General features: G+C 37.6%; 1 protein-coding gene across 1 annotated transcript in view; it reads left to right on the top strand.

Annotated features, from left to right (window-relative positions):
• Positions 1–27,927, top strand: part of CERS6 (ceramide synthase 6) — a 294,381-nt gene that overhangs the window by 200,199 nt on the left and 66,255 nt on the right. Inside the window, exons 5-6 of the mRNA XM_055308130.1 lie at positions 19,519–19,569; positions 23,349–23,441. Coding sequence (XP_055164105.1) covers positions 19,519–19,569; positions 23,349–23,441 — 144 coding nt within the window. The remainder of the gene's footprint in view (positions 1–19,518; positions 19,570–23,348; positions 23,442–27,927) is intronic.

Genomic DNA, 27,927 nt, shown 5'->3' with positions numbered 1-27,927 from the left:
AAATGCTGCCCTGAGTTAGTTATTAAATGACATGAAGTTTCCAAGGTAATATCCTTTAAAATGTAACAGGTTGTGTTTTTTGAGCAGTTTTACGTTTAGAGAAACCTTGAAGCATCCCCACCAGCTTCCTCTATTATTAACATTTTCCACCAACAGTGTGTTACTTTTGTTATAGTTTAATAAGCCAAAGTTACATTAGGTTTTGCTCTTTGTGTCATACATTCTATGGGTTTTAGATACATGCTTAATGATGTGTATCTACCACTATAGGATCCTATAGAGTAGCTTCACTTGCCCCCCAAATCCTCTGCTCATTCATCCCTCCCTCCTTCTTCCAACTCCAGATAACCACTGCTTTTTTCTTTATCATCTCCATCGTTTTGCCTTTTCCAGAATGTCATATAGCTGTAAATTACAGTATCTGGCCTTCTCACATTGGCTTCTTTCATTTAAGCAATATGCATGTAAGGTTCCTCCCATATCTTTTTATGGCTTTTGGTAGCTCATTTCTTTTATCACTGAATAATATTCTGTTGTGTGGATGTACCACAGTTTGTTTATCCATTGACCATTGTTTATCCATTATCCATTATCCATTGATATCGTGGTGGCCTCCCACTTCTCCTGATGGGGCTGTTTTGTTTGTGATGTGACTGTGCTGGTTGCACGGAGAGGTTTCCTGTCATGCTTTTCTTTATCCAGCCTCATCCTGCCTCTTGAGCACCCCAGTGCTTTCTTCCTTGTCTTGCTCCTGCCTTCCTATACCAAACATGAACTATTGATTCCACACTCTTGATGTATTTTGTTGCATGAAATAAAAAGTTATCTGAGACTTGGGTGTATTTGTTACCTCTTTGTATAAAATTCTCCTTTTTCTGATCGCTATTTGGCAATTTTTTTCTCTCCTTTTCTGATCTGGTCTCTCCAGATAAAAACCACCACTGTATTATTCACCCAGCCCTGACAATCCAGGGTCATCATCGATTGGTTTCTTTGTTCCAGATAAGGGAAACAAAGTAAGCAAAAACACAGAGGGTTGGCGTGGGAGTCTCTTTGTTAATTAAACAGGTATTGGAGTACTTACCTGTTTTGATGTGCTATATCCAAGATAATAGGCTAGGCCCTCAAATAGTTCTGTTGAGTATGGGAAGCAAACAAGTAAACAAATATTTGCAAATACGTGTTATGAAAAAAATACGCATAGGCTTCTGTGAAGCTTTTTTGGGGTGAGCAGTCATAAGTGACTATAGTGTAGGTTTGTATTTGGTGGGGCCTCGTGGGCGAAGAGACAGAGATGTTAAAGGACAAATCTGAAAAGGTGGGTTGAAGCCAGGTTGTCAGTTGCCTTGAAATCACAGTAAGGAGCTTGGGCTTTATGGAGCAATTAGTGTGGGATCATCAAGTGTTTTTAAAAGACAGAGAGCAAGTTAACCTGGTTCCCAACCTGTTTTCTGACTTTGTCCTGGACTTTGCATCTCTATCCCCTTTATTCCTCCTCTGGCATTCCCCACCTTATTTATAGACATCACCATCTGCAGAAGCCAACCAAGTGAGAATGTTGGGTTTGTCTTCACTTCTCTTCACCTTCTTCTCCATGGTTAGCATATATACCAGTGACTTTCTGTGGCATGGAACTCTCATTCATCTCCTTCCCTCCATTTTTAGCTCTGATCTTTTATCAGATTTCGCACTATTAAACTGCAGGAATTATTCTTCAGTATACAGAGATTAGGTAAATTATTTTACTTTTTTTGCTTCAGTGAATGAGGGTGAATACAATGAAGTCTTCTTAAAAGCTTAAAGTTGTCCATATGTAACATGCTCTTTATGGATACTGGAAGCAATATTAGTATATCAGGAATTCATAGGATGGGTACTCTATACCATTGAAATCTCTTCTTGACTTCATATGTCCCCTGGTATTCCTCTCTATTTATTATTTTAGTTAGGATTAGGTTTAGAGCGTATAGCAAAAAAAAAAAATAATAATAATAGCAATAACAGCTTAAATTAAAAAAAGGATTTATTTCTCGTGTAAAATAAGTCTGGAAGGAGATAGAGTCAGATATGATGGCTCCATGCAGGGATATTATGTCTTTCTGCTCCACTACACTAGTACTCAGCTTATGTTTTGAAGATTATTTCCAGGATGAAATGGCTGCTAGAACTCCAGCTGTCATGTCGATGAAACAATACCCCCAAAAGAAGGAAAAGTGAACAGTTAAAAAGTTGCTTGCTAGCTGAGTCATCTCCTATTAAGTAGCCTTTATAGACATCCCACACACCGTTTTCACTCCAGAACTGAGACACAAAGCTCCATGTAGCTGCAGGAAGGTTGAGAAATGTCTTCTTTGTATTTTCAGGAGACAATATGCTTATCTGAAAATTGGGGTTCTAAGGAGAAAAGAGAGAATGATGTTGGTATAGGCAACTGGTAGAGGACAGTGGCTCTGCTCAGGATAGATTAAAACTCTTTTTCTGGGCAGAATAAGCCTATTCTTACTGGTCTTATTGGGTGTCTCTCTTAGGACTCAGATATTAATGCTGTGTGTGGCTGCTATTCCAGAAAGTATGTTTATTAAAATAAATGGTATGTTCCCTTTATAGTTTCACTTTCTACTCCTTGACTTGTCAAGTCACATGAAGTGGGTTCAGATACTTGGGTTCAGATACTTCGAACCCAAGCATCGTTTGTCACAGGAAGGTAGGAACATACAGAGCAGCTATATTAGGTAGTGACCAGCTGCTTTTTCATAGAATGCCTCACTTGTCTCAGGATGGATTGTAGGTATTGTAGGTTCCAGCAGTTTACCTCAGTGCAGAGGCTCTGAACCTGGTAGCAAATGAGTCACCCGGGGAGCTTGTGAACCTTACACGTTAACTGGGCACTAACCCCTCAAAGGTACTATTTTAGTAAGTCTGGAGTTGCTCCCAGGAATCTGCAAGTTAAAAAATAAAAGTGATTATGATCATTGCCTTCAAGAATTGACCGCACTTGATTAAAAATGATTATTCTCCTTACGTATTTCCTAGGAATAATAGTCACTTTATGAAAGTATGTGCTCCTGGGTAATTCTGAGACGTAAACTTGGAAAGTGTCCTAAGAGGTTTGGATCAACCTAGTGATAATATAAGAAGGTATAATATAGAACAGCAGTTTTTTTTTTAAGACTACAAGGATTTGATTACTGGTTCAGCATACTGAAGGATTAAGTATTCATCATATGGTGTTTCTGATATAAAAACACAGCTTCAGAATTCTGATTATGTGTATAATGTCTCTCATGAATTCATTTCTCTGTTACCCATTTTGTTGTCTTCCGTAATCACAATATGTTGCGACTGGGGTAATCTAAGGAATAAAATCAATGACTTCTATTCCTAAGAGGTTTTTATGTTAAAATTCTTGCCTCTCTCTATTGCTTCAGTTATAGAAAACCTGGTACAATGATCATTATGGCCATTTTAGAGCTCAGAGAATTGAAACAGAAAGTCACACTATTTTTTCAGCTGACAGCATGTCAATTTAAATGGGGAAACAGGTCCATGCAAAAACAAAAACAAAAAACCTAGCAGATTTTTTTCTGCAGTATTTTTATTCCCTTTTCTTCTCCAGCTTGCCAGAGTATGCCAGCATTGTTAAGGTCTGCGTCCCAGTGTTGGCCAGCTTCCTCCCATCCCTTCTCACTTCCCCTCATCTCAGTGTTCTTTCCAGGAAAGTCATACGAGGAATTAGCAAGGATGCAACTTGATACTCAAATGGCACACAGAGATTTAGAACAACGCAGCAGTGAAGTCACTGCCAGTTAAAAGCTTAATGTCCCTCTTCTCTTTTCTATGCCTTTCCCTCCTTCTGTTACTGGCTTACTTTATTTACATATAAACAAAGGTAGGAACTAGAAGGTAATGTAGGCAAAACAGAATAGTGAAAGCTAGAAGGATAGAATGATTTCCTTTGGGTTCTTACTCAAAAGTCACCATTTGAGTGACACCCATTCTGGCCAGTCTGTCAATGTCATCATCTCCCCCATCACACCCACTGACATTTTACATCCCTTTTTCTGCTGGATTTTCTCTCCGAAGCCTTCATCATATATAAAATACTGTGTGTTTTTGCTCATTTATCTTGTTTATTTGGTAATCTCCACCAGAAAGTAAATTCGGTGAGAGCAGTGATCTCCTATTTGTTTTGTTCATCCCTAAATGTGTAGTGCCTAGAACATGGTCTGGCACAGACCATTTGCTAGATAAATAAATTTTATTGCATGATTGATGATAAGAATATATTAGAAACTTAATTGTTCTAGCATTCAGTTTATTTTTATACCATTGCTCCAGTGCTGTCATTTCACTAAACATAATCTTATACTAAGGAAATCCACGTACAACTGACCTTCTAGTTCCATCTTGTTATTTTTTTAATTTTTAAATTTCCATTTTGTTGTTATTGGAGCTTGTTGCAGATGCCAATTTTCCCTATATTTAGGCAGTTTTTGATTACTTACTTCCTCTTTGAACTAATTCTCCTCTCCTTGGGTGTCCTCTTAGTTTTTCCAGGGGCAGAATCAGTCAGTCGCATTATTTACTGTTACAGTCTCTATCTTGGATTAAATATCACTGGAACAGTAACTACATATAATACAATTCTAATACTATTTGGTAAAAGATGTCTGTTATTTCTATTTGAAACCAATGGCTTAGGAAAACAGGGCAAAATTCTTTCAGGATGTTCTAGAAGGAGAAGGTAAATTGATGAAATCTCACTCAGTTTATGTTATAAAGCACATATTTTATAGGATTGGTAACTGGCAATGTTTAAGCACTCCAAACTGAGATATTCCTATGGATTTGAAAATATATTTATAGTGGCAAAACCCCTTCAAACAGAGTATCTTAGAAACTCTAATTGAAGACCTAAAACACCATTGTCACTTAATTCAGTTGATGCATCCATTAAAGGATAGTTAATCTCTTAGTTTGATGTGAGATAATACTTCCCAATGATATAGAAGAGTGTGTCTTCTCAGCTCAGTTACTAAAGTTGTTTGTATTGAAACAAGTAAAATGTCATTGTCTGTGACTGTTTCCCATTTAAAGATTACCTCACGCATATTTTCTGAGTCGTGGCCTCCAGAACTGTAGACTGAAATCATCAGGTTATTGGTATACCTTAGCCTCGAGGCCTGTGGCTCCAGCTTGATTCAACCTTATGGCCTTTGTCAGTATTGCCCTTTTCTAGTACAATAAATAACCTTGTTTTTCACTTGTTTGCACAGGCAAGTTCTATGATTGATAGTATATGAGCCTGAAGAATCAGCTATTTAGGGCAGCCCCGATGGCCCAGCCCCGATGGCCCAGCTATTTAGCGCCACCTTTAGCTCGGGGTATGATCCTGGAGACCTGGGATCGAGTCCCATGTCAGGCTCCCTGCATGGGGCCTGCTTCTCCTCTGCCTGTGTCTGTCTGTCTCTCTCTCTCTCTCTCTCTCTCTCTCTCTTTCCCTCTCTCCCCCCCCTCCATCTCTCTGTGTTTGTCATGAATAAATAAATAAAATCTTTTAAAAAATTGGCTATTTGGCATGTAATAAGTACGACCCAATGAGAGCATTTACCAAACTATAAGAAAGTAAACATTGATGGGTTAATATTGTAGACATCAGTGAACTCAGAAATTCATTAGGTGTTGAGGTAAACAAAACAAAGAAGCGTTTCAAAAATACAACAGAAGATAAAAAGGAATCTGGTTCTATTTGTATAGGAAGGTTGGTCAGTGATATAGTGGGGCTACTTGGCAGTCTTGTTTTTGCTTCTAGGTAAATAGAAAACTTAAGATTACATTTTCAGTATCCTGCCGGTTTCATTAATCACCCAGCCTTTCTATCTATTTGATTTTAAGAGCTTTCTTTATTCATGGAAAAAAATAGCCTTTTTTTTTCTTTTAAATAACGGGAAGTTTGTACCTCTTAATTCCCTTCATCAATTTTGTTCATCCCCTCACATCCCTCTCCTCTGGCAATCACCAATTTGTTCTCTGTATTTATGAGTCTTTTTGTTTTGGGTTCTTTGTTCATTTGTTTTGTTTTTTAGATTCCACATATAAGGGAAATCATATGGAATTTTCTTTCTCTGACTTATTTCACTTAGTATAGCACCCTCTAGGTCCATCCATGTTGCAAATGGCAAGATCTCATTCTTTTTTATATGGCTGAGTAGTGTCCCATTGTATGTGTACGTACTGCATCATCTTTATCAATTTATCTATTGATGAATACTTAGGTTACTTCCATATTTTGGCTATGTTTACTACAGAATTATAGCAAACATAGAGATATGTATATCTTTTCAGATTACTAGTTTTTGTTTTCTTTGGGTAAATACCCAGTAGTGGATTACTGGATTGTATGGTATTTCTATTTTTAATTCTTTTAAAGATTTTTACTTTATTTATTCATGAGAGACACAGAGACAGAAGCAGAGACAGAGACAAAGGGAGATTCAGGCTCCCCACAGGGAGCCTGAGGTGGGACTCGATCCCAGGATCCCAGAATCCCAGGATCACGACCTGAGCTGAAGGTAGACACTTGACCAGTGAGCCACCCCGATATCCCTCTATCTTTAATTTTTTTTAGAAACTGCATACTGTTTTCCACAGTGGCTGTAAGAGTTTAAATTCGTACCAACAGTACATAAGAGTTCCCTTTTCTGTACATCCTTGCCAAGGACTTATTATTTGATATTAGCCATTCTGACTGATATGAGATGATATCTCATTGTGATTTTGATTTGCATTTTCCTGATGATTAGTGATGCTGAACATCTTTTCATGTGTCTCTTAGCCATCCATATGCCTTCTCTGGAAAAATGTCTATTCGGGTCCTCTGCCCATTTTTTAATTGGATTGTTTGTTGTTATTGTTTTTGTATTGAGTTGTATGAGTTCTTCATATATCTTGAATATTAACCCCTTATTGGATATGTCATTTGTGAATATCTTCTCCCATTCAGTAGGCTGCCTTTTTTTGTTTTGTTGATATCTTTTGCTATGTAAAAACTTTTTGTTGTGGTGTAGCCCAATAGTTTTCTGCCTTTGTTTCCCTTGCCTAAAGAGATGTGTCTATAAATATATTGCTAAGGTGGATGCCCAAGAGATTACTGCCTATCCTTTCTTTTTAGGAGTTTTATAGTTTCTGGTGTCACATTTAGGTCTTTAATCCTTTTTGTGTTTTGTGTATGGTGTAAGAAAGTGGTCCAGTTTCATTCTTTTACATGTTGCTGTCCAGTTTTCCCACCATCATTTATTGAAGAGAATTTCTTTTTCCATTGTATATCCTTGCTTCCTTTGTTGTAGATTAATTGACCATGTAAGCATAGGTTTATTTTTGGACTCTTTATTGTGTTCTAATGATCTGTGTTTCTTTTCTTTTTTTTTTTTTTTTTTTTTTGCCAGTACCATGCTGTTTTGATTACTATAGCTTTGTGGTATATCTTGATATTTAGAACTGTGATTCCTCTAGCTTTGTTCTTCTTTCAAGAGGAAAGTTTTTTTCTCATATTCAGAAAGCCACTGATATTTTGCTGGCTTAGGCCTTTGATATAATTCAGTTGCATTGATATATCCTACTTATATTTTGCAGCCTCTCTGCCCCCCTCCCAAATATTACCCAGTTTTGGAAGATCAAAATCTAGGAGGACAGGAAGACAGGCTTAATTAAAATCAGAAACTGATGATCAAAACTTAGCTGCATAAAGATCAATTCTTCTCTGTAATAAACTCAGCAACTCAAAAGATACAAAAGATAACTTCTCTATGCTAATTAGAAGATAAATAATATATAAGGATGTATCACTCATTTAAAGGGTATAGTTTAATAACTTGGCCTAATAGTATTGAGTAATGGTAAATTGAATTGTGAATTCCCTTCTAAATTTTAATATATGGAAGTAGCAGTAAGGAAAGAGGAGTAATTATTTCCTGAATTAAAATATCATCATCAAATTTTCATTGTTGTTTAATTTAGAAAATTTAAATCTTCAATACCATTCATAATATAAAACTTCAGCCCCACATATACAGGACACATCAAAAAGCAGTTACTCACTTATGACTATCACTCAAAGATCATAAAATTGGACAAAATGAGCTTTTTTATTATACCAATTACTAATAATGCTCTGATTGTGTTTAATAAAAGTGACTTAATTTTGTTAGTAATTCAAAAAATCTGAATTGCAGTGGATAATTGGAGTCGTTCCACAAGGAAGACAAAAAGCCTTTCCCTCTGATGTTGGGCTTCCATTTGTGGGGTGTTGGAAGCTGCAACATGATCAGAGCATGGCAAACCAGGATTTTGTCTTGGGAGAAATAAAAGGTGGCAGAGGGAGTGGTGACATGTAGGGCTTGAAGGGCTCATAAAAATTAGTCCAACTCCTAATTTCACAGATGAGCAAGCAGATGTATGAATTGACTAACCCACTGTCACCTAGCTGGTGAATGGCAGGCTAAGGCCTGGCAGTGGAACTTTTGTGTCCTTTCTGAGTCTCTCTTCCCTATAATGTATTTTTCAGGGATTGGGAAATTAAGGAATTTTTATTTCCCTACTTCTGGATTACCTTGCCTTTCATAAAAGTAGTGTTCTCTATTAATGTCATTGAACATTGCAGGTATTCAGCAGTTTTGCAAGTGTCTGATTTCTCTACAGTTTTCTCCAATAATGATAGCGTGATGCAATTTTTTGATCTAACATTCACTCATGTAAAATATGTGTCTTTCATGGTCATATATGGCCATTTCTAGATACAAGAATACTGGCAGTTTAGAAGATTAGGAAGCATAGAACTAGTTATATTTAACATGTTTGGATTCATGATTCATATTAGCCTGTTACTTGTAGATTTTCAGATATAATGCATAGGCATGGTCACAAGATAACGTTAAAAAGCATAAGAAAAATCAAGCCTAAATTTTTTTGAAAAATCAAGCCAATATTTTTAAGAGAGAAAGAAAAGCTATGGCTTATCACCCTTTTCTTATATAATTTCTTTAAAGTGTTCTCAAATACTGATTCTTTTTTTTTTTTTAAGATTCATTTATTTATTCATGAGAGACACACAGAGAGAGAGGCAGAGACATACACAGAGGGAGAAGCTGGCTCCCTGCAGGGAGCCTGGTGTGGGACTTGACATCCCCGGATCACAACCTGAGCCAAAGGCAGACACTCAACCCCTGAGCCACCCAGGGATCTCTCAAATGCTGATTCTTAAGAAGATAGACCCTTGCTTAAGGGCAGATTTATTAAAAAGAAATTGACTTGTGAAAATCCTGAAAGGTCTCTATATTGTTTCAAAGGGTAATAATCCTTATTCTCTTCCCACATCTATGGATTATCTGATTACATATCGTATATCACCACCTGGGTGAAAAGAATCTTCTCTACTCAACTTTACTTAACTCTATGGTTTTTGGATTCTTGGGACTAATTTCAGTGTATGTTGGAAATATGACATGGTTCCTAAAGGATAATGAAGTCTATGTTCTTCTGTTTACTGACTATCTTCTGCTTGCCCTTCTGGCTTCAACTACTTTGATGCCTTCTAGTGGAACTACCCTCTTCCACCTTACCCTCCAAGATGGGGCCGGGTGTCTTTTTATGTACACTTCCTCTGCGTCCTGTGTTTACTCCTATTGTAGCCTGTTGTAATTGTTTTGTTTATCTGGGAGATGGTAAGTTCCCTGAGAGTGGAGAACTTGTCTGTTGTGTCTTAGTGACTAACAGAATGCCTAATTCATGGCATGATGAATATGGCCACTCACTGAATATTTAAAAGAGTAAGTGAGGAGGGTGCAATAATATTAGCACAAAGATATTAGGCCAGAGGCAAAATGGTTTAGATGTGGTAAGGAAGAGGTTGATGGAGATCTTCAGAGTGGGAGGAAGCGGGTAAGTAGCAAAGTGATTGATCAACATTGTAATGAATGCAAAGTTTATTTTATGTTATTTGCTCATTTCATTATTTTCCTCTATTTTCTCTTAATTGAGAATTTATAATTAGATTACTAATAATTTTTTATACTCAAAATATCACCATCAGCATGTAAATATTCTGAAGGCAGCTATTTCACATACTAGGTTTTAGTTTAAAGTTAATTTGAATTACTGAATAATTTGAGGATTGTAGTATATCACTATGCTTCTAATGTTGTTTGTAAATATAGAGCAAAAGTGTGGCTTTTTTTTTTAAGTCCTGTTAAAAATACATGGACTTGGCTACTTTTTATTATTCAAATAAGACCTGTTCATTGCAGAAAAAAAATATAGCAACAGTTTCTTGTGTAATTTAGTACCAATATACAAACATCAAAAACAAAGTAAAAGTCATCTGAGATAATCATTACTCAAGAAAGAAAGAAAGAAAGAAAGAAAGAAAGAAAGAAAGAAAGAAAGAAAGAGAGAGAGAGAGAGAAAGAAAGAAAGAAAGAAAGAAAGAAAGAAAGAAAGAAAGAAAGAAAGACATCATTACTCAGATAATCAGTAATTTGGTAACTATCCTGCCAGACATACTGCATGTATATATAGGTGTGTTTGTGTCTCTGTGTCTAAATATATAACTACTTTAAACATAAGGTATAGTGTAAATTCTGAGTATAATCTAATTTTAACTTCAAATATAAATATGCCAGTTACATTCCCTTAGCCCACCTGATTTAGCCCAGCTGTGTACACAGTTCCATGCCCCCTTTCACCGTGTTCTACATGAAATGCAAGCTGTGCTTTATGTGCTCTGCTTTCTCCAAAGCTGCAAAGGTCTTTTAGACACAGGCAAGTACACCCTAGAAATATGGGGTAGTTCATATGGAAGGCTCAAGCAGTGGGGAATGAAAGTTGGTGGATAAATGCCCTAGTGCCCAGCCCTGTGTTGGGGCAGTTTTGAGATCCATGCTACATCCATTCTGCTAAAGCCCCCACTGGAATTCAGATGCAGTTGCCTGCAGCAGTAAGTAACCAGCTTGTTCCTGATCTATCTCGCCTTCCTTATTTTCCCAGTTCTGTGTTCTGGGATCACCTCTCAAACAGCCTCTACCCACATTCTCGTCTCAATCTGCTCCCACAAAATCCCAGCTAAGAACATACCAATTAGATTTATTTTATTTGAACTATTTTATTTTATTGAACAATTAGATTTATTTCAGTGTATCATTTCTAGGAAAAGAATTATACTGGAAGTCCATGTACGAATGACTTTACATGTAGATCTAATGAAATTTTTTTCAGCAAAGGTTGGGTCAAAGAATATGCTGCTTTTAAAGACCAAGTTACCTCTAAGTCTTTCCACCTCATTTTCTTTCATCTTCTTTTTCCTTCATCTGTTTTTTTTTTTATTCTTGGTTTCTTTTCCTAACATGGAATTAATCAGTCCATTCTGCTTTGCAGTGATCTTCACTGGGTATAGGAGACAGTCCACATCCAAATCAATGGGATAGATGGCTTTAAAGCTTTCTGATCCTCACTCTTGAGAATTACAACCACAGTTACTGTGGGGTATGTGTGGAGTCCCTCAGCTGAGCAGAGGCAGAAGTGAGAACCACTGACTAGAAGGTTGTAGAAGGCGTAGAAATGCTACTCACATTGCTCTTCTCTTTGTTTCTATGATTAAACTCTCACAGAGACCCAGTGACCTCAGGGCTCATCTCCAAGGAAATCCTTCTATTTATGTACGCTTGGCAGATCTGCAAATCACCTTCTAAATTGATTGCTGAATGTGCTGAAGACACAGCTTGACCAGGTCTTGAAGCCCAGTATCTTTTTTAAAGCCCGATCAATACAGAAGGCTGCTTTCTTTATATAATGACATGGAGGTCAAGTCCAAATTACATTTGCACACCACGAGAGCTTTCAGAGTAATGCAGATGCCAGGGGCTTCTAGGGAGCGGTCACCACTCTGCCTTGCAGATTTATAGTCCCATATCTACTGACCTAGGAAAGAAGGAAAAGGTACAGTCTTGCATTCTGGGGAGCACCCCAGACTGCTCACCCGTGGCCCGCAGCACCTTCATGCTGACAAACTTCTGGCTTCATTCTTTTCATCCCAAACACAATTTATCAGTATTTATACTCATCAAGCATGAAATATTTCTTTGCATTCTGAGTTATTTTACAGTATGTATTAAAAGTGTAGCTTATTTTGAATAGATTTGATTTTATATACATTTAAATCATATAACTGAAGATTTCTGAAAAGAATTTGCAATGTTTGTACAATAACATTAATATAGACATTAACATAAAAAATTGCACATAAAGGGAAAAGTAAGCAAAGATGTTAAGGGACAATCACAGTTGCTGTGACTAAACTTTAGAAATCAATTTCAGCTTCCCAAAACCAAGGTAAAAAGATAGTAATACGATAATGTAATTCTCATTTGGTAAGAGGAAACATGCTAAGCATTCACAAAGAGGAAGTATTTATTTCCCCTTGAATTCAATTTTAAATAAAAATGTCATGGAACCTATACATTCAGCTTAGGGTAGACTAGTGGTAACCTAATATAAATTCATTACAGGCATGTCATGTTTATTTCTTACTGTAAGTCCTTAATAAGCCAAAGGTGTAAGATTTGAGTGTCACTCAGTGAAATTGGTTTCAGTGTAGTTCAGGAATCTAGGTTCCTGGCATTATAAAACACAGTCCTAGGCTCTGTGTATTTGGTACATGAACTATGTGGAGGCCAGTGTGTCTCTTAGAATGTATTCCTTGACTGTCAGTTGTCTGAGCCAGGCTTTCTGAAAGCCATATAGGAGTTTGGATAAAATAAGTGAAAAGGTGAAATTTTTGCCTCTAAGATGCTGTCCTTGGGTAAAGACCCATACACCTTTCACATCCTTATAAATCAAAATTTCTTTAATACTTTTTGTGATTCCTATTCTTTTATTACATCAAAATAGTTACAAATTTAAATGAACTGCTATGCATTCAGCTATATGTCCCTACTGATTCTTAGGGGAAAAAGTGTATATGTGTGTGTATATATATATTTATATTTACATTTAACACTTGTTAACTAGCTTTCTTTTCGCTGATCTTTTGCTTCAAACTCTATTGTTACTTTAGGTTTATAGTGACGTGATAAACATGAGTAATCTGAGGTAGCCTACTTGCCTTGATTTCTTTTAAGATTTCAGTTATTTTTTAGAGCAATTTTTTGTTCACAATAAGATTGAGGAGCATATACTGAGATTTCCATATCCCCTCCTTCCCCACACATGCATAGTCTGTCCCATGATCAGATCTCCCACCAGACCAGTCCATGTACTACAATTGATCAGCCTATACAGACACATAATCACACAGAATTTCTAGTTGACATTTTAGTTCACTCTTAGTGTTGTCCATTCTATGGGCTTGGCAAAGCCTCCTTGATTTTTGATGATTGACCCATCCTCATGATAGGTGGCATGGAACCTGAAAGGTAGATTTGGTGGGGGTTTTTTAACTATTATTTTTAAGGAGTATGTCAAATGGAACTTAAAAAAAAAAACAAAGACCAAACCTATCTTATTTCAGATGATAAAGTAAAATGATCAGATCTGACCTATTTTTGTTAATTCTGTTCATAATGGAACCTCTATAGAGCAGCAGATAAAAGAAGATAGCTGATAAAAGTGCACATTTCCTGACCCTTAAAAGGGCTTCTCTACTTTTCTGTTAAGAAAAAAAAACTAGTTATACACAAGTCTAAGGCATATGGTCAAAATGCAAATGAGGACTATAGGATGATATCCCCTCACACCCCCCTACACACGGCACTTCTGACTTCCATCCTGGTGCTGGGGTTGGATTTGCTCATGGGAAGTAGAACCACAGAAGCGTCTCATGGGACACACAGCCTTATTGATGGATGTGCTTGCCTCAGAGTTGTGTCTCAAGTGATGTGTCTGGGAGCAGATGTGCATAATATAATGAAAAATCCCATTATACATTGTGGTTTAGATTGAGAGTGTTAGAAATCATTTCTTATCCACAGCATTATGGTCCATCTCTGTTTTGTTCAGATGTTTCATAAGTCTTAAATTGAAATTAGTTGATGTGGAGTTTAATAGCTGTTTAAGCACGTTTATAAAGGATTGTCTTAAGATGTCTTAGCTCTGGCTGTCATAACAGAATACCATAGACAAGGCAGCTTAAACAAAACATATTTATTTCTCACACTTTTGGAGGCTGAAAGTTCCAGATCAAGGTTTAGCAGGGTTAGGTATCTGGTGAGGGCACTTTCTTTCTGACTTGCCTGTCTTCCTGGTGGCTATCTTCTCACCGCTCTCATCACATGGCCTTTCTTCTGAACACTCTTCTGGTGGGAGAAAGATCTCTCACCTCTTTTTATAAGGCCACCAGTCATTTCACTATAGGATTATCATCTCATCCTTATGATATCATTTAACCTTAATTACCTCCTGAAGGCCCTTAGGTATTTAGGGCTTTGACATATGAATTCTCGGGGAAACACAATTCAATTCATAGCAGATCCTAAAACAAACAAAAATTGATATAATTTCTGTTGACTAAGAAAAAAAACAGGAAGTAAGTTTGATGGATCTTGTCAGTGATTGATAAACGTGGAACTCAAAAGTGAGAAGCCTGATTACTCATATTTATATGTGGGTTCTTTTGTAGGTTAAACAGGATTTGGAGGCCCTTTCTAACCTGAAATTCTTTTTTTTAATGTAATAGCTCAGTGGGGGGTAATCAATTCCAAATGCCCATGGTGTTTCTCTTTCCTTTTTTTTTTTTTTTAACATTTTATTTATTAATGAGAGAGACACACACACACACAGAGATGGAGACATAGACAGAGGGAGAAGCAGGCTCCTCACAAGGGGTCCGATGTGGGACTCAATCTTGGTACCAGGATTACACCCGGAGCCAAAGGCAGATGATCAACCACTGAGCCACCCAGGCATTCTTGTTTCTCTTTCCTTACCCATTCTTTGTACCCAGGGTACCACAGGGAAGGGAAGTGGAAGGATCTGGCTGGCCTGGGTTTAAATCTTAGGTTTTCTAGTTATCAGCTGAGTAGTCTTCAATTAAATATGGTACCTCTTTGAGATCACTTATTTGTTTATAAAACAATAATACTTGCCTTGATGCGTATATTAGTGAGAATACAGGCTTTGTTTGTGTGTGTATGTGTATAATATATGTATATATATATTTTAAAGAAAACCCAGTAGCTTATATATGAGAAAAATGGTAAGAATTTGTCCCTTTCACACATACAATCCAAAGGTAAGTAGACTGGGCCTGGTAGGAGTCCCCTGACACCAGCCTCTACAGAAACAGATGTAGGGTCCCAGGTGACTGCTCCAGTTTTCATGACCTCATTCACATGAACTTTTAGGGGCATCATCCTGAGTTCTGCTCACATCCCTTCCACCAGAGCTTAGATCTGTGGTTTTATCAAACAGGGAGGTTGGTTGAGAAGCAATGTCTCTAGCTAAGTATTGTTTTACTAGCCATTTCTGCCTCAAATTGTTATTATTAACATTAGAAATCATTCATTCATTTACCCAACGTTAAATTGTGGAATATTGGAACAAAGGGCGTAGTAAAGATGCCCTGCACATGGTGAATACTGAGAAGATGGTATCACCTTAGTTTCCCCATCCACCTTAATACTCAAAACGTGGTCCAAGGCCCATTAACATCTGCACTGCCTGGAAGCTTGTTAAAAATGTAGAATCTCAGCCCCAAGCCAGACCTACTCAATCAGAACCTACATTTTAATGGTTTGAGAAGCTTCAGGCCAGCGTGTTGTCTCTTATGGTATCTGCTGGCTATGTTAGTTTGAGTGCTTATAATATTGTTGTGAGAATTAAATAAGAGAGTATGTATAAATTACTTTGAAATCTGTGAAGTGTTTTGTGACATTATTTAAGTGTATGTGTATAACAGAATAATGTGAATCTGAAAGTACTGGAATGACAAGATTGGAGACTCCTTGTGTTTTTAGATTTTCCAATCTTGATAATATGACTTGATTTTGTAATACCATATGAAAAAGGCATATTTATTTCTGGAAAAATGTGCTTGAATTGCTGTGTACTATTCTAAGCTCAGACTTATTATTATTTAGGAAGATGCTAGGCTTACAATTCTCAATGGAGGGTTTTCAGTGTATTTTTTTTTTAATTACCAGTGTTCTTTTTTAATGTCTATTTCAGCTTTTTATGTTTTGAATTATGTTACTATTTAATTTGTGTGTTGGAATATGCAGATTTTAATCTCAAATAAATGTGGAAATGATTCTGAAAAAGATACCTAGAAATACAGAAAATGGAAAAATTGATTTTAAGAAAAGATAGCTCCATTGTATCAATTCAGATAAAAGAAATTATAACTAATAAAAGGAATTAAAACTAATAAATTATAAACAGCTAATTCAGATTTATACACAAATGTTGAGCTACAAAAATTAGGAAAATCATCTTCTCATGAACTTAAGTTTTCTAATCCGTAATTGAGAAAGATGACCTTTATATTTGTTCTGTGTCTCATAGTGTTGGGGAGGTGCATCACTTGAGACCATAGAAAAATGTGGTACACATATAGAAGGTGATATTCATATCTACCATTGTCAAAGTGAGAGATATATGTGACATGCAGTGCATTTGAAAAAACTTATCATTAAGTTAACTTATCATTTAACTTATCATTAAATTGTTTGGCAAGTAAGTTTGCAGGCTGAGCTAGGGCCCTGGTAGCTCCATCGAATTCATGATATCTAGGCCTTTTGTTCTTGTTTCAAGTGGGCAGGGTCCACTGGGAAACAAAGACTCATCCAGTATTTCTGCAGGTCAGTCAAGTTTCGGCACGTAATAGAAACAGAGGTCTAGGTGGTGTACGTCTATGATGCACAGAGGGAAAAGCATGCATGTTAGGGAAAAAACAGAGAAGCCAAGAAACAGAGGAAGGAAAGCTCTAAATAATGGATTTTTCTAGGTCACTGGGAGTCAGACCTTTGTTCTCCTTCCTGTGACTAGGAGTGACTGCAGAGGGAGAGATTCCCCCCACATCTGGAGGCAAGCACACACCTGCCCCATTGGCTTGAGACTAGTATATTCAGAAAAATGCTGGGGGGCGTGTTGTCATAGACCTTGCATTTAGTTCTCTGTTCCTTTTCTTTCTTTTTTTTTTTTTTAAAGATTTTATTTATTTATTCATGAGACACACACACACACACACAGAGAGAGAGAGAGAGAGGCACAGACACAGGCAGAGGGAGAAGCAGGCTCCATGCAGGGGAGCCCAACGTGGGACTTGATCCCAGGTCTCCAGGATCACGCCCCGGGGCCAAAGGCGGCGCTAAACCTCTGAGCCACCCGGGCTGCCTTCTGTGTTCCTTTTCATTGGCATTTCACTAAATGAATGCTAAACTGTCAATTTGGGTAGGTGCTGGGGGCGTAAACATATGCATATGACATACCTTTCCCTCCAGGACTTGCAACTAATTGTTGAAATAATAAACAGCTTTATTAGCAAAAGGGCAAAAACTAACATTCCTACTATACTTTAAAATAGATTTTGGTATATTATGCCCACATTTTAAAATTATGTGATTAATTTATTTATTAAAAATAAATCTATGTTTATATCTAAAAAGACCAAAAGTGGGCTGTACATGAAATGTTAACAGTGATGAAATACACAATATTTTTCATTATTTTCTGTGTCTTCCTCAATGGACATGTGTTCATATAACTATGTGACAACAACATAATAAACTTTGAAGCCTCCAAAGTATTTTTATACATGCTTTCTCATTTGATCCTCACAAGTGCTCTGTCAGGGAGGTCAGTAATACACATCAAGGTTACAGGTGAGAGAAATGGAGGAGACAGATAAGCAAACAACTGAGGCACCCAGGATGTTACATTGCAGTGAGGTTACATGACAAGTACGGCACTGAAGAGGTAGCCAGGGGCAAAGCCAGGAAAAAGAAAGGCAAATCAGTAGTGCTTTAATGAGAGGAGGTTAGTTTAGGGCCAAGAATGGCTTTTTACTTCAGTCCGGCTCCCTGTACCGAGGCCGGTTCAGTTTTTATTAGATCGAGAGGCAGGGGGCATAGTAGTCACATTTGGGTTTGAGACCAAAGAGCCTGGGTTTGATTTCTGGCTCTGGGACTACGCAGCTATTTAACCTGGACAGTTATTTCCAGACTCAGGGCCTCACTTGACCTAAGTATAAAATGAACCAAACACTACTAGCTATTGTAAGGATAAAGTGAGTTCATGTATGAGAACCTTTAAAAGTGTATGGGAGTTTGGACCTGAACAACTTTTTAATTGGTTCAGTAAATAACAGATTATGGAGAAAAAGCCTTTAAAAAAAAAAGTGTGGATATATGGATAACTGAACAATACTAACATTGTTATCATCATCCTCATCAATGCAAGGCTGATGAGGCTGATGATAGGGTGACAGGGTATCTGTACCTCTCAGGGAGACAAGTACCTTATCTTACTGCAGACAGCAGCAACTTTTAATCTCATAGGATCTGGGACAAGGTAAGGAAGGAGGTTAGGTCCATACAAATATATCTAACAATCTTTTAATGATAATATCATTTTGAGATGCATAAACATGGACTGGACTAAGGATAGATTATGTTTCTTAATAAGAAACATCCAGATGTGGACCAAATGTATGTAGATGTATGCTGCAAGATGCTGGTAACTGTAGGTCAGAGATGCAAAAGAATTATAAAGTTAATGCGAAAATATGAGAAAGTTTGTCCTGGTGTCATTGGATTGTTCAGCAGCCTGATTAAATTTCTACCAGTCTCTCCCTGCTTACTATAAATGTTTGGAATCTGTGTGTACACTTAGCTGTTCTTTCGATTTTATAGTGTTGTAAAGTTAGGGATTGCTGTCAAATTAAGAATGATTGTTTTGTCTTTAAAAGACCTTGGCCTTGAGTTGGGGGATGGAGTGGGCTGTGAAGGTTAATTCCCTTGGGCCTGGAATTAGTCTAGGCCATTCTACTGAAATCAGTATACCTGCCTGTTACTTAACCACTAGTCATCAAAGCATGAAAGGATTGATTGATAAGGTTGCTTTGCAGCCTTAGGTTGGAGGAGTTTCAAAGTAGTTTGCACCAACTGTCAGCATTGTTTATTGATAATAGTGAGATTGATGATTTGCATCTGGTCTAAGTGAGACCTTTTAAGGCTCTGCTGCAGAGACTGGTTACATAGTGGGGAAGGTGTCTGTGTAACCAACTAAATACAAAAAAACACCAGCAGGGACTCCATCACAGAAATACTACCAATTGAGTTTAGAAGATTACCCAGAGAGAATGTATAATGGAATACTAATTGCTTTAATATCCTAATTCTAGCTAAGTCCTTCAGTTCTCATTACAGGTATATTATTGAAATCCCAAAATATTGGGGGCAAGAATCTGTCATAAACATCTCTTATCCTGCTTCATTTCCAAAACCTGTAAAATGTGTTTGTCATTTTTTTCAGACCCCCTGGTTGTGGAATACAAGGCATTGCTGGTACAACTACCCCTATCAGGTAAGGAAGTATTACCTTCTGGGTCTTTACACATCCAGAATATCTTCCCTAGGTCAGATTCATAGTTTTAGGCCCCTGCCTACACCCCTGCTGTTTGATGCAGACTTAGCCTGGTTAAGGAGAGTAGCTTGTGTTCTCAGAGAAGTTCAGAATCAAAGCTCACTTGCTTTAGCAAATGGAATAAGCTGGTGGGTGCATTTGCTGGAGAGTAAGATGCAGTCAATTCCATAGTTGGGCGATTCCTGCTTCTAACAGCTGATCTATGTATAATCACTGCAGAGGGCCTGAAGACCTGACACCAGAAAGGGTCTGTCTGGACAGCAAGCAGGCAAAAAGCTCAAGTATAGGGCTGCGGGGAGCATGAGGAGTTCAGGCCACTTTCTGGCTTCAGAGCAGTCTCTAAGTATGTAAATGAAGCACCATTTCCCTGAGCATAGAAAAATGGGCTCCTATCATTACACTAGACTTAAAACCATCATCAAAAATGAGATTAAAATGATATCTCAGAAAGGGAACATTTCAGATCCCTGCGCCCATCATACCTTTGCCTCTGTCCATGAATTCAATATTAGCATGTGTTTTGTTCCTCAGAGCGGCTTCTACTTGAATGTCATAGCTGGGTCTTTTCTAGTAATTTCTTAACTGAAAATTTTATAGAATTTCTAGTTTAATTGAAATATGTTATATAAGAGAATCAAATGCAACTAGGCATTTTGGTGGTAAAATTAAGAAGACATACATTACAATAGGCACCTTGGATTTTTGACTCTTCAGTTCTCTGGGTTGTCTTTTTAGAGGAATTTCGTCTTTCTGATGTGCATAAAATTAATGAGGAGCAAGCATGCTCTGTATCTGCTCTGATACATTCAGTGTTGCAGCAAGGGCTAGGGACACACTGAAATGGAATTCCAGTTTGCATTTTCATCTCCTTCATGTAGTTTTATTCGGATTAGAAAAGAATGTAAACAAGCAATATGGCTGAGAAAGCTGAGCATTCCAGGGCTTTCTGATAGAGACTGAAACAACATTGAAACCAATCACTTGCTGTGTATAGTTGTAATTCTCTTGTTTTCCTACCTTAAATATTTGGGATTATACCTCTCTTTGTGTCTTGTAATGGCATACTGAGTGGAAAAATTCAAATATATCTAGAATTCTATTTATAAAAGAACATCAAAGCCTTCTAGAAACTGTAACTCGTACATTGATGTAGCAGGTGCATTTATGAGGTAAACTCTGTCATATGAGCAACGTTAAGACAAATGTCACGTGAATGTTAATACCCACTCTTCTTTATAACTATAGCATAGTCTGAAATAACTTTCACATTTATGGCTGGAGCTAAGGAATTGCTTTTTTCTGAGATAATTAGTTCCTGGGGCAGTGGCTCAAAATTTCATTGCAGCCTGTGACACAGATAAAACGATAGATTTAACATGAAAATTGGAGTCTGGTGGATAGTTAACATTTAAAAATAAGAAACGTTGGGGTGCCTGCCTGACTTGGTAGAGCATGTGACTCTTGATTTCAGAGTTGTAAATTCGAGTCCCATGTTGGGTATAGAGATTATTTAAAAATAAAACAAATCTTAAAAAAATAATAAAATAAAAACTAAAAATAAGAAACATCATTAGTATGGAAGGAAAGATACTGTGTGTGGGGATTCAGATCAAGATTATCTTCTGCTAATAACACATCATCACTCATAAATGAATAATTTGGCATACAGCCCCAAAATCTAGGACTAATTAATTCACAATCTCTTATGGGAAGAGTGGTCATCTTAGATAAACTCCATATTCTAATAAAAAAATCAGCTCTTTCTTTTTGTAGGTATAGGAAACAATTAAACAGCATGTAACTATTACACATGCAATTAAAGTGCATTGTCAGTAGCTATGTTTCCATAAATATGTACATTGCAGTTCAGTGTCAATCTCAAGCCTTAAAAGTACTTTTAAAGACAGATCATGCTGATGAAATATATTTATTATCTAGTTAGCATGTATGTTAAATAATTGAACAGTCTTTTAGATAAAAGTAGTGGTCTGTTGCAATTTCATTAAAGGCACACTGCTGCTTGTATAAGACTATATATGTAAATACATAACTTATTATATGATGATCTTTATATACATGTGTATATTTTAAGTTTAATCAATGGAAAGTGGTCTTTAGTTGGGCTTGTATAGTTTGTGATAAATAGCCTGAGTTGGGAATGAGAAGCCCTAGTGTGTTGTTCACAGAGCCTCACAAGCTATGATTGACCTTTCAGTCCACACTAACTGACAGCAATTTCCTGTCAAATATACCATCTAGAAAATGATGGTACTAATTTTGTAGGATTTTTATGAGAGTCAAAGAAATTAACAAGTGGGTAAGCTTTGTCAACTGCAAAGCACTGCATGAATATGATAGTGTTGTAATGTGATGCTCTCTTATGAACCCTGTGGTTTCTTGATGTACTCTCACTTGTCTTCATAGCCCTCCATGGCTTTTCCCAGGTGGTGTTGCAGAGAATCTCATTAAAACTGAAATTTAACCTTGACTCCAAGGGTCCTGAAGCCAGTGCCCTATATTTTAGACTTCATTGCTGCCATATGTCTGACCTGAATACCCATCCCTTATTATTGCTAATGCTTGCAAATTTTAAAAGGACAATTCAATGGAAAATATATTATCTCCAGAGTGTGCTGAGCTTGATAAACACACTGATGCTCATTGTCACTCAGAGCTTGGGATTGCTGGTGGGTCTGTATCGTGTCCCCTCATGTATTTTGTTGCCAAAGATCAGTGGGAGGGACAACTGTTTTTCTTTGGTGCCAATGCATAAATTAGTCGGTAGAATCAGTAAAGTGTGTGCCAGCTTTCTCCTGAAAGTCATTTGTTATGCTACTATTGGTTCACAAAGCATTAAAATTTCAATCGTAGTTACTGGATATGCTACTACACATTGTGGGTAGCATGGAGATGATGCATTTCAAAGGACTTTCATTCATTCTGGCAAAGTAAGACATTTCATTATAGCACCGTAAACAAAATAAATATTCCTGACTTCTACTGCCTCTCTGAGCCTCTCCCCATTCCTGGACCTCTGAGGCGCAGATAGAGCAGGTTTTACCTCCATTCTACAATAAGTAAACTAAGGCCCAAATTTTATACCTACTGAGCTATGGAGCTGAGACTTGATCTCAAATTTCCTGGCTGAGGGCCTAGCCTGGTATTTCTTGGCAGCTTCCTTATCCCTGTGTCTTTTAATAAATATTTTTTAATTGTCTTTTTTGATATTTGCAATGTACAGCACATTTCCTAATAACAAGAAAGCTCTGATTAATGCAGAACTTGAAACTCTGCCTCTGTGACCCTCTGGCACCCCAGTTCTATCACCTACCTCCCTTGCTCCTGTACTGTGGAATCTCCTAGCACTTTCCAGGATTATTCCTTTTGTGTATGTATTTTGTTTTGTTTTGTTTCAGGTTGCCCAAGGAATCTTACAGATACTTATGTCAAGGAACCATAAATCCTATTGTTAAATAGTGAATTTGGTACCAAATGTTCATACTCACACTTTTTTGGTTGGTGATGAAACAAAACTTAATGCCATCAAGCTGTGGATTAAAGGCATACTTCAAAGCCCTTCTTCTCCACAGAGAGAATGGGGCTGGAATTTGAAGAGGCACAAGACCATGTCACTTTTCAGCTCTAAGCTTAAGATATTTGGGACACAAATTGGTTTCCTATTAACTATTTAATCTTTCCTTTTTTGCTTTGATCCTCAGCCACTCACAACTGACCTTCACTACTATTATATCCTGGAGCTGTCGTTTTATTGGTCATTAATGTTTTCCCAGTTCACTGATATCAAAAGAAAGGTAAGAGTGGTTATGTTGTAAAGTGCTTGCAGATATGTGTCCTTAATGGCCCTTGGCAGATGGGTGTAGAGTCTCAGAGGCACTCACTTCCATCTGCTCGCTTGCCGTACTACTTTCTGCATTTCTACAGGAAGTTCCTTATTTTGTTTGTGGTGCTTTATATGTTGTTCATAGTCTCTCTTTCCTCCTTCCTCCAAACTAGTGTTCTTTTCTCCAAGAAAAAAAATATATCACTGAATCTTTAACAGCAGTTAATTTCTTCAGTCTGGTTCACAAGGCCCTCTGTTCTTCAAATTAAATAATGAAGAAAAATTGTGTTTGCTGCCCCTGGGAGAGAGTAAATTCTCAGTGTTCTAGCCCCACAAATGAATTTTTTCTTAATTAGAGTTAATGATCCGCCTATCTAAATAGTTACTCTTGCCTATTTGCCACCTAAGAGTTGTATTTCTAAAACCCTCAAGACAAAGCCAAACTACTTGGAGTAATATTCAGGGTTGTCAGCATGATTTGAAGCCAGTTCTCCAGTCTCATCACCCCTCCTTGTCTTCTCCTCCTCACACACACACACACACACTCACACACACACACATCCTAGCTATGAATATCTTTTCATCATCGTTCAGACATAATTTTTTTCATGGACCTTTGTTTTTTTATAAGGCCTTGCCTTGGCTAGAGCACATCCTATGTCCCTCCTCCCAAACCCGACCTAGTAATCTCTTCTTTGAAGGCTAATTCAATTCCCCCAAAAGTTTTGGCCACTCCTTCCTCTGGGTTTAGTTTACAAGTGCCCACTGTTTACACATTGTATTTTTTAACTGTAGTTACCCTTGGGAAAGAGTAAACTCTCAATGGTCCAGCCCCATGAATGAATTTTTCCTTAATTAGAGTTATCTACTATCAAAATACATCATGAAAATACAACATCCCCAAATGAACTGGATCTGGTCGCCTGCCTCTGTCCCTCCCCTAGACTTAAAGGGCTAAAGAGCAAAATATATTTACCTTTATATCATGACTCCCAATGTACCTGCTTGTGATGAGGATCAGAAAGTTTGGGGTGAGTGAATAAATGGACTCATCAGAATGTCTTCTGACTTACTGATGAAGATCTTCCAAACTCCTCTGCAAACAGAACTGTCAGTTGCCAAGGAGCACAATCCTGTAACACTATAACATCTTGGTTAGATCAGTAACCTGCTAAATTGCAAAGTGGTATCCAAGCGGCTGAGGAAGAACATGTCAGAGTCCCTGGCCCTGGTACCTGCGTGCCTTTTCCCCAGGTACATGCCTTCCACTCGCCTACAGCAATGGGTTTCTTGGCTGGCAAAAAGCTGTCTCTCCTACCCTATGTGGCTGCACAGCCTTGATATATGTATGTTGTTTGATTCTCAGATGGGGAAGGTCCCTGTGAGGCTAGAGCTTGGCCTAGCAGATAGCTCGTTGACAACTATAATTTGTGGTTCCTTACTCATTGTGTCACAGTGGATCCCTTTATGGAAAGTTTTAAAGATTCTTCAGTGATGGTATGCCAATCAGATTGGATCTTATCTGCCTTATATGAAGAGTCTTCTTCACTCACATGCTTAGTACTTGTAGACTGGTTATTTCCTCTGTGCTCGGCTTCTTGTGCATTTTACTTATTTTTTTTTAAACCTTTAATTGTAAAAATACAAAACAAAATTTTACAATCTTTAACCATTTTGAGCGTGCATTTCAGCAGTATTACACATGTTCACATTATTGTGCAACCAGTTTCCAGAAGTCTTTCCATCTTGCATAACTGAAACTGCCCGTTAAACAGTAACTCCTGTGGTCCTCTTCCCCGGTCCCTGGCCACCACCACTCTTCTCTCTGTCTCAGTGATTCTGATTACTTTAGGTACCTCATATAAGTGGAATAATACCACGTTTGTCATTTTGTGGCTGGCTTATTTCACTTAGCAAAATGTCCTCAGGATTGTCTGAGCTGTAGCACGTATCAGAATGCCCTTACTTTATAAAGCTGAATAGTGTGCATTTTCTTTTCTTTTGAGGAGCACTTTTTCCAGGTAGCTACCAAAAAAAAAAAATGTATAAAAAAGGGAGGTTTGAATAGTTTCCCATTTTGTAGCTGGGAAAATTGATACATAGTGAGTTTAAGTATATTTTTCAAGGTTGTGCTAAGTGGGAATGAATCCGAGCCCAAGTTTATCCAGCAAGGTTCCGTGATTCACTCTGAGATTAGACGTGTAAACAATTCTTGCATTATCTTTCCTTGCCATGCTCCCGACATTAGAGGCAGTAAGCCTTTTGCAGCCCTTTGCCATTTATTGGTTTCTCTTTTGCTTAGTGAGAATTAGGTGTGCCATCTAGAGTCAAATAAATTAATAAAAGCAAGACTATAACTGTACTTGGCTCCCAGGAGCCTAGTCCTCGCATGACATTGCTATCCTAAAAGTCACCAAACCCCCTTCCATTTGCTTGAACTTTCTCAATGTGCATTTATTTTATTTTTTTAAGATGTTATTTATTTGAGAGAGAGTTAGACAACACAAGCAGAGGGAGAGGGAGAAGCAGACTCTCCACTGAGCAGGGAGCATAAGGTGAGGCTCCACCCCAGGACCCCAGTATCATGACCTGAGCTGAAGGCAGACACCCAACCAACTGAGCCACCCAGATCCCCTTCAACATGCATTTAATGTATGTTTTCACTGAGCAAAGAGGATGCCTCGAGTCTTCATTGTTTTAAGTCAAATGATCATTACCTAATAGTTACCTTGAGTGGATGATATTCAGGGGTTGAAGAGTATCATTTTGTAAGATCTTAATATATCTTGCATCAGCGTGGAAACCACTGATGTATAAAAAAAGGGTAATTTTACAGTGAAGTCCGTGGAGTTGATCTCAGGCCTGCACATATTGTCAATGTTTAGTAATGAAGCATCATTTTTTTTTCCTTAATCAACACCAATAGCTTACTTTAGACATCTGGCACCTAGTCCTTCTTCAGGTGGTCAGAGTACCTCTGTCCATTCCTGGTGCCATTGGTTTATTCTTCTCTCTTGCACAGAATGGGAATTTAGCCACCGCCAGACCTGTGTATAACTCAGCATGCATTTTAATATGAAGAGCCTTCTTCTCTGTTGCCATCTCTCATTAGTGAATCATAGCATTTGCTTTTCTCCTTTGCACCATGCGAACTGTCCCTGCGGGTCCCTGGTTGTTCTCTGTACTGCTCCAGGACTTGCACAATCTGCTGTTCCATCCATCAGCAAGGATCAATCGAATGTCCTGGCAACCAGATACATTCCCTATCTTGCATTATCCCTACCAACTATTAACTAAACCCTATAACAACACCTACTTCCTAATTACGAAATAGAGCCATATGAAGACACCCATTGACCAGTAGCGAAGATTTTTCTTAGGGTTGTTAATAGAACATTATAAAGAATGTTCTTTTAGTTTCCCTGTTAAATGACAATGAACTTGAATGGCCATTTCAAATAGGAACCAAGATTTATAAACATTGAATTCAAATGCATGCCTCAAACTGTTAATGATCAATAACTGAAGTGAGGTTTAGAAATCATTTTTTGTGACCCATTGAGTTTATAAGTCTTTCTAAAATGGCTTTTCTATTCATAAACTCTTTTCCTCCGGAAGTGTCCTAGGATTGCCAACTTTTTTTCTTTGTTGCTCTGTTTCTAAATAGAATCTGGTATTTAAAAATGCCTTTCTCAGGGACACAGAACATAAAGACTCCTAACTCTGGGAAACGAACTAGGGGTGGGGGAAGGGGAGGAGGGCGGGGGGTGGGGGTGAATGGGTGATGGGCACTGAGGGGGACACTTGACGGGATGAGCACTGGGTGTTATTCTGTATGTTGGTAAATTGAACACCAATAAAAATTAATTTATTAAAAAATATAATAAATAAATAAATAAAAATAATAAAAATGCCTTTCTCTTGATCCTTCCTGGGGTTGGTACTTATTTAGTCAGTGATGGGATATATTATTATTAACCTTCCCAGAGTGAAGGGACAAGCCCAGATGTAGTCATTTGGTATCTTGGACTTATAATTTAAATATTCTCTTATGTGCTACCAAGATATTTTGAGGATTTTACCTTACTTACCTTTTTCTTCTTTCTTCCCTCCATTTGTTTCTCCTTCCCTCTCTACCTATTTTCCTTCCTTCTTCTGTAAGAACAAAATTGTTAAGGGATCTTATTAGAACATCCGGTATATTCTCAGTACTCAATATTATTTGAAACATCATTTATATCCCAAGGCTTAATTTTTATTGAAATTCTGTTCTTTAGCACCTGTTCACAATGAGCATTTCTCCTGCACATCTAAATTTTCCAAGGGAAACTAATAAATGTGTTGGAGCCCAGAACAGCTTGCTCATGTCTAAGCCCTATGTCCCTTTTAACTAAGCTGCTGTTTGGCTTGATAGCCTGGGCCCTTGGCCAATAAACCCCGCTCGTGTTCAGAGTCCT

Source organism: Nyctereutes procyonoides, unplaced genomic scaffold (genome assembly GCF_905146905.1).
Source record: "Nyctereutes procyonoides isolate TBG_1078 unplaced genomic scaffold, NYPRO_anot_genome, whole genome shotgun sequence".
Lineage (NCBI taxonomy): Eukaryota > Metazoa > Chordata > Mammalia > Carnivora > Canidae > Nyctereutes > Nyctereutes procyonoides.
Note: the sequence above shows the minus strand (reverse complement) of the source record. Positions and strands in the feature narration are given on the sequence as shown.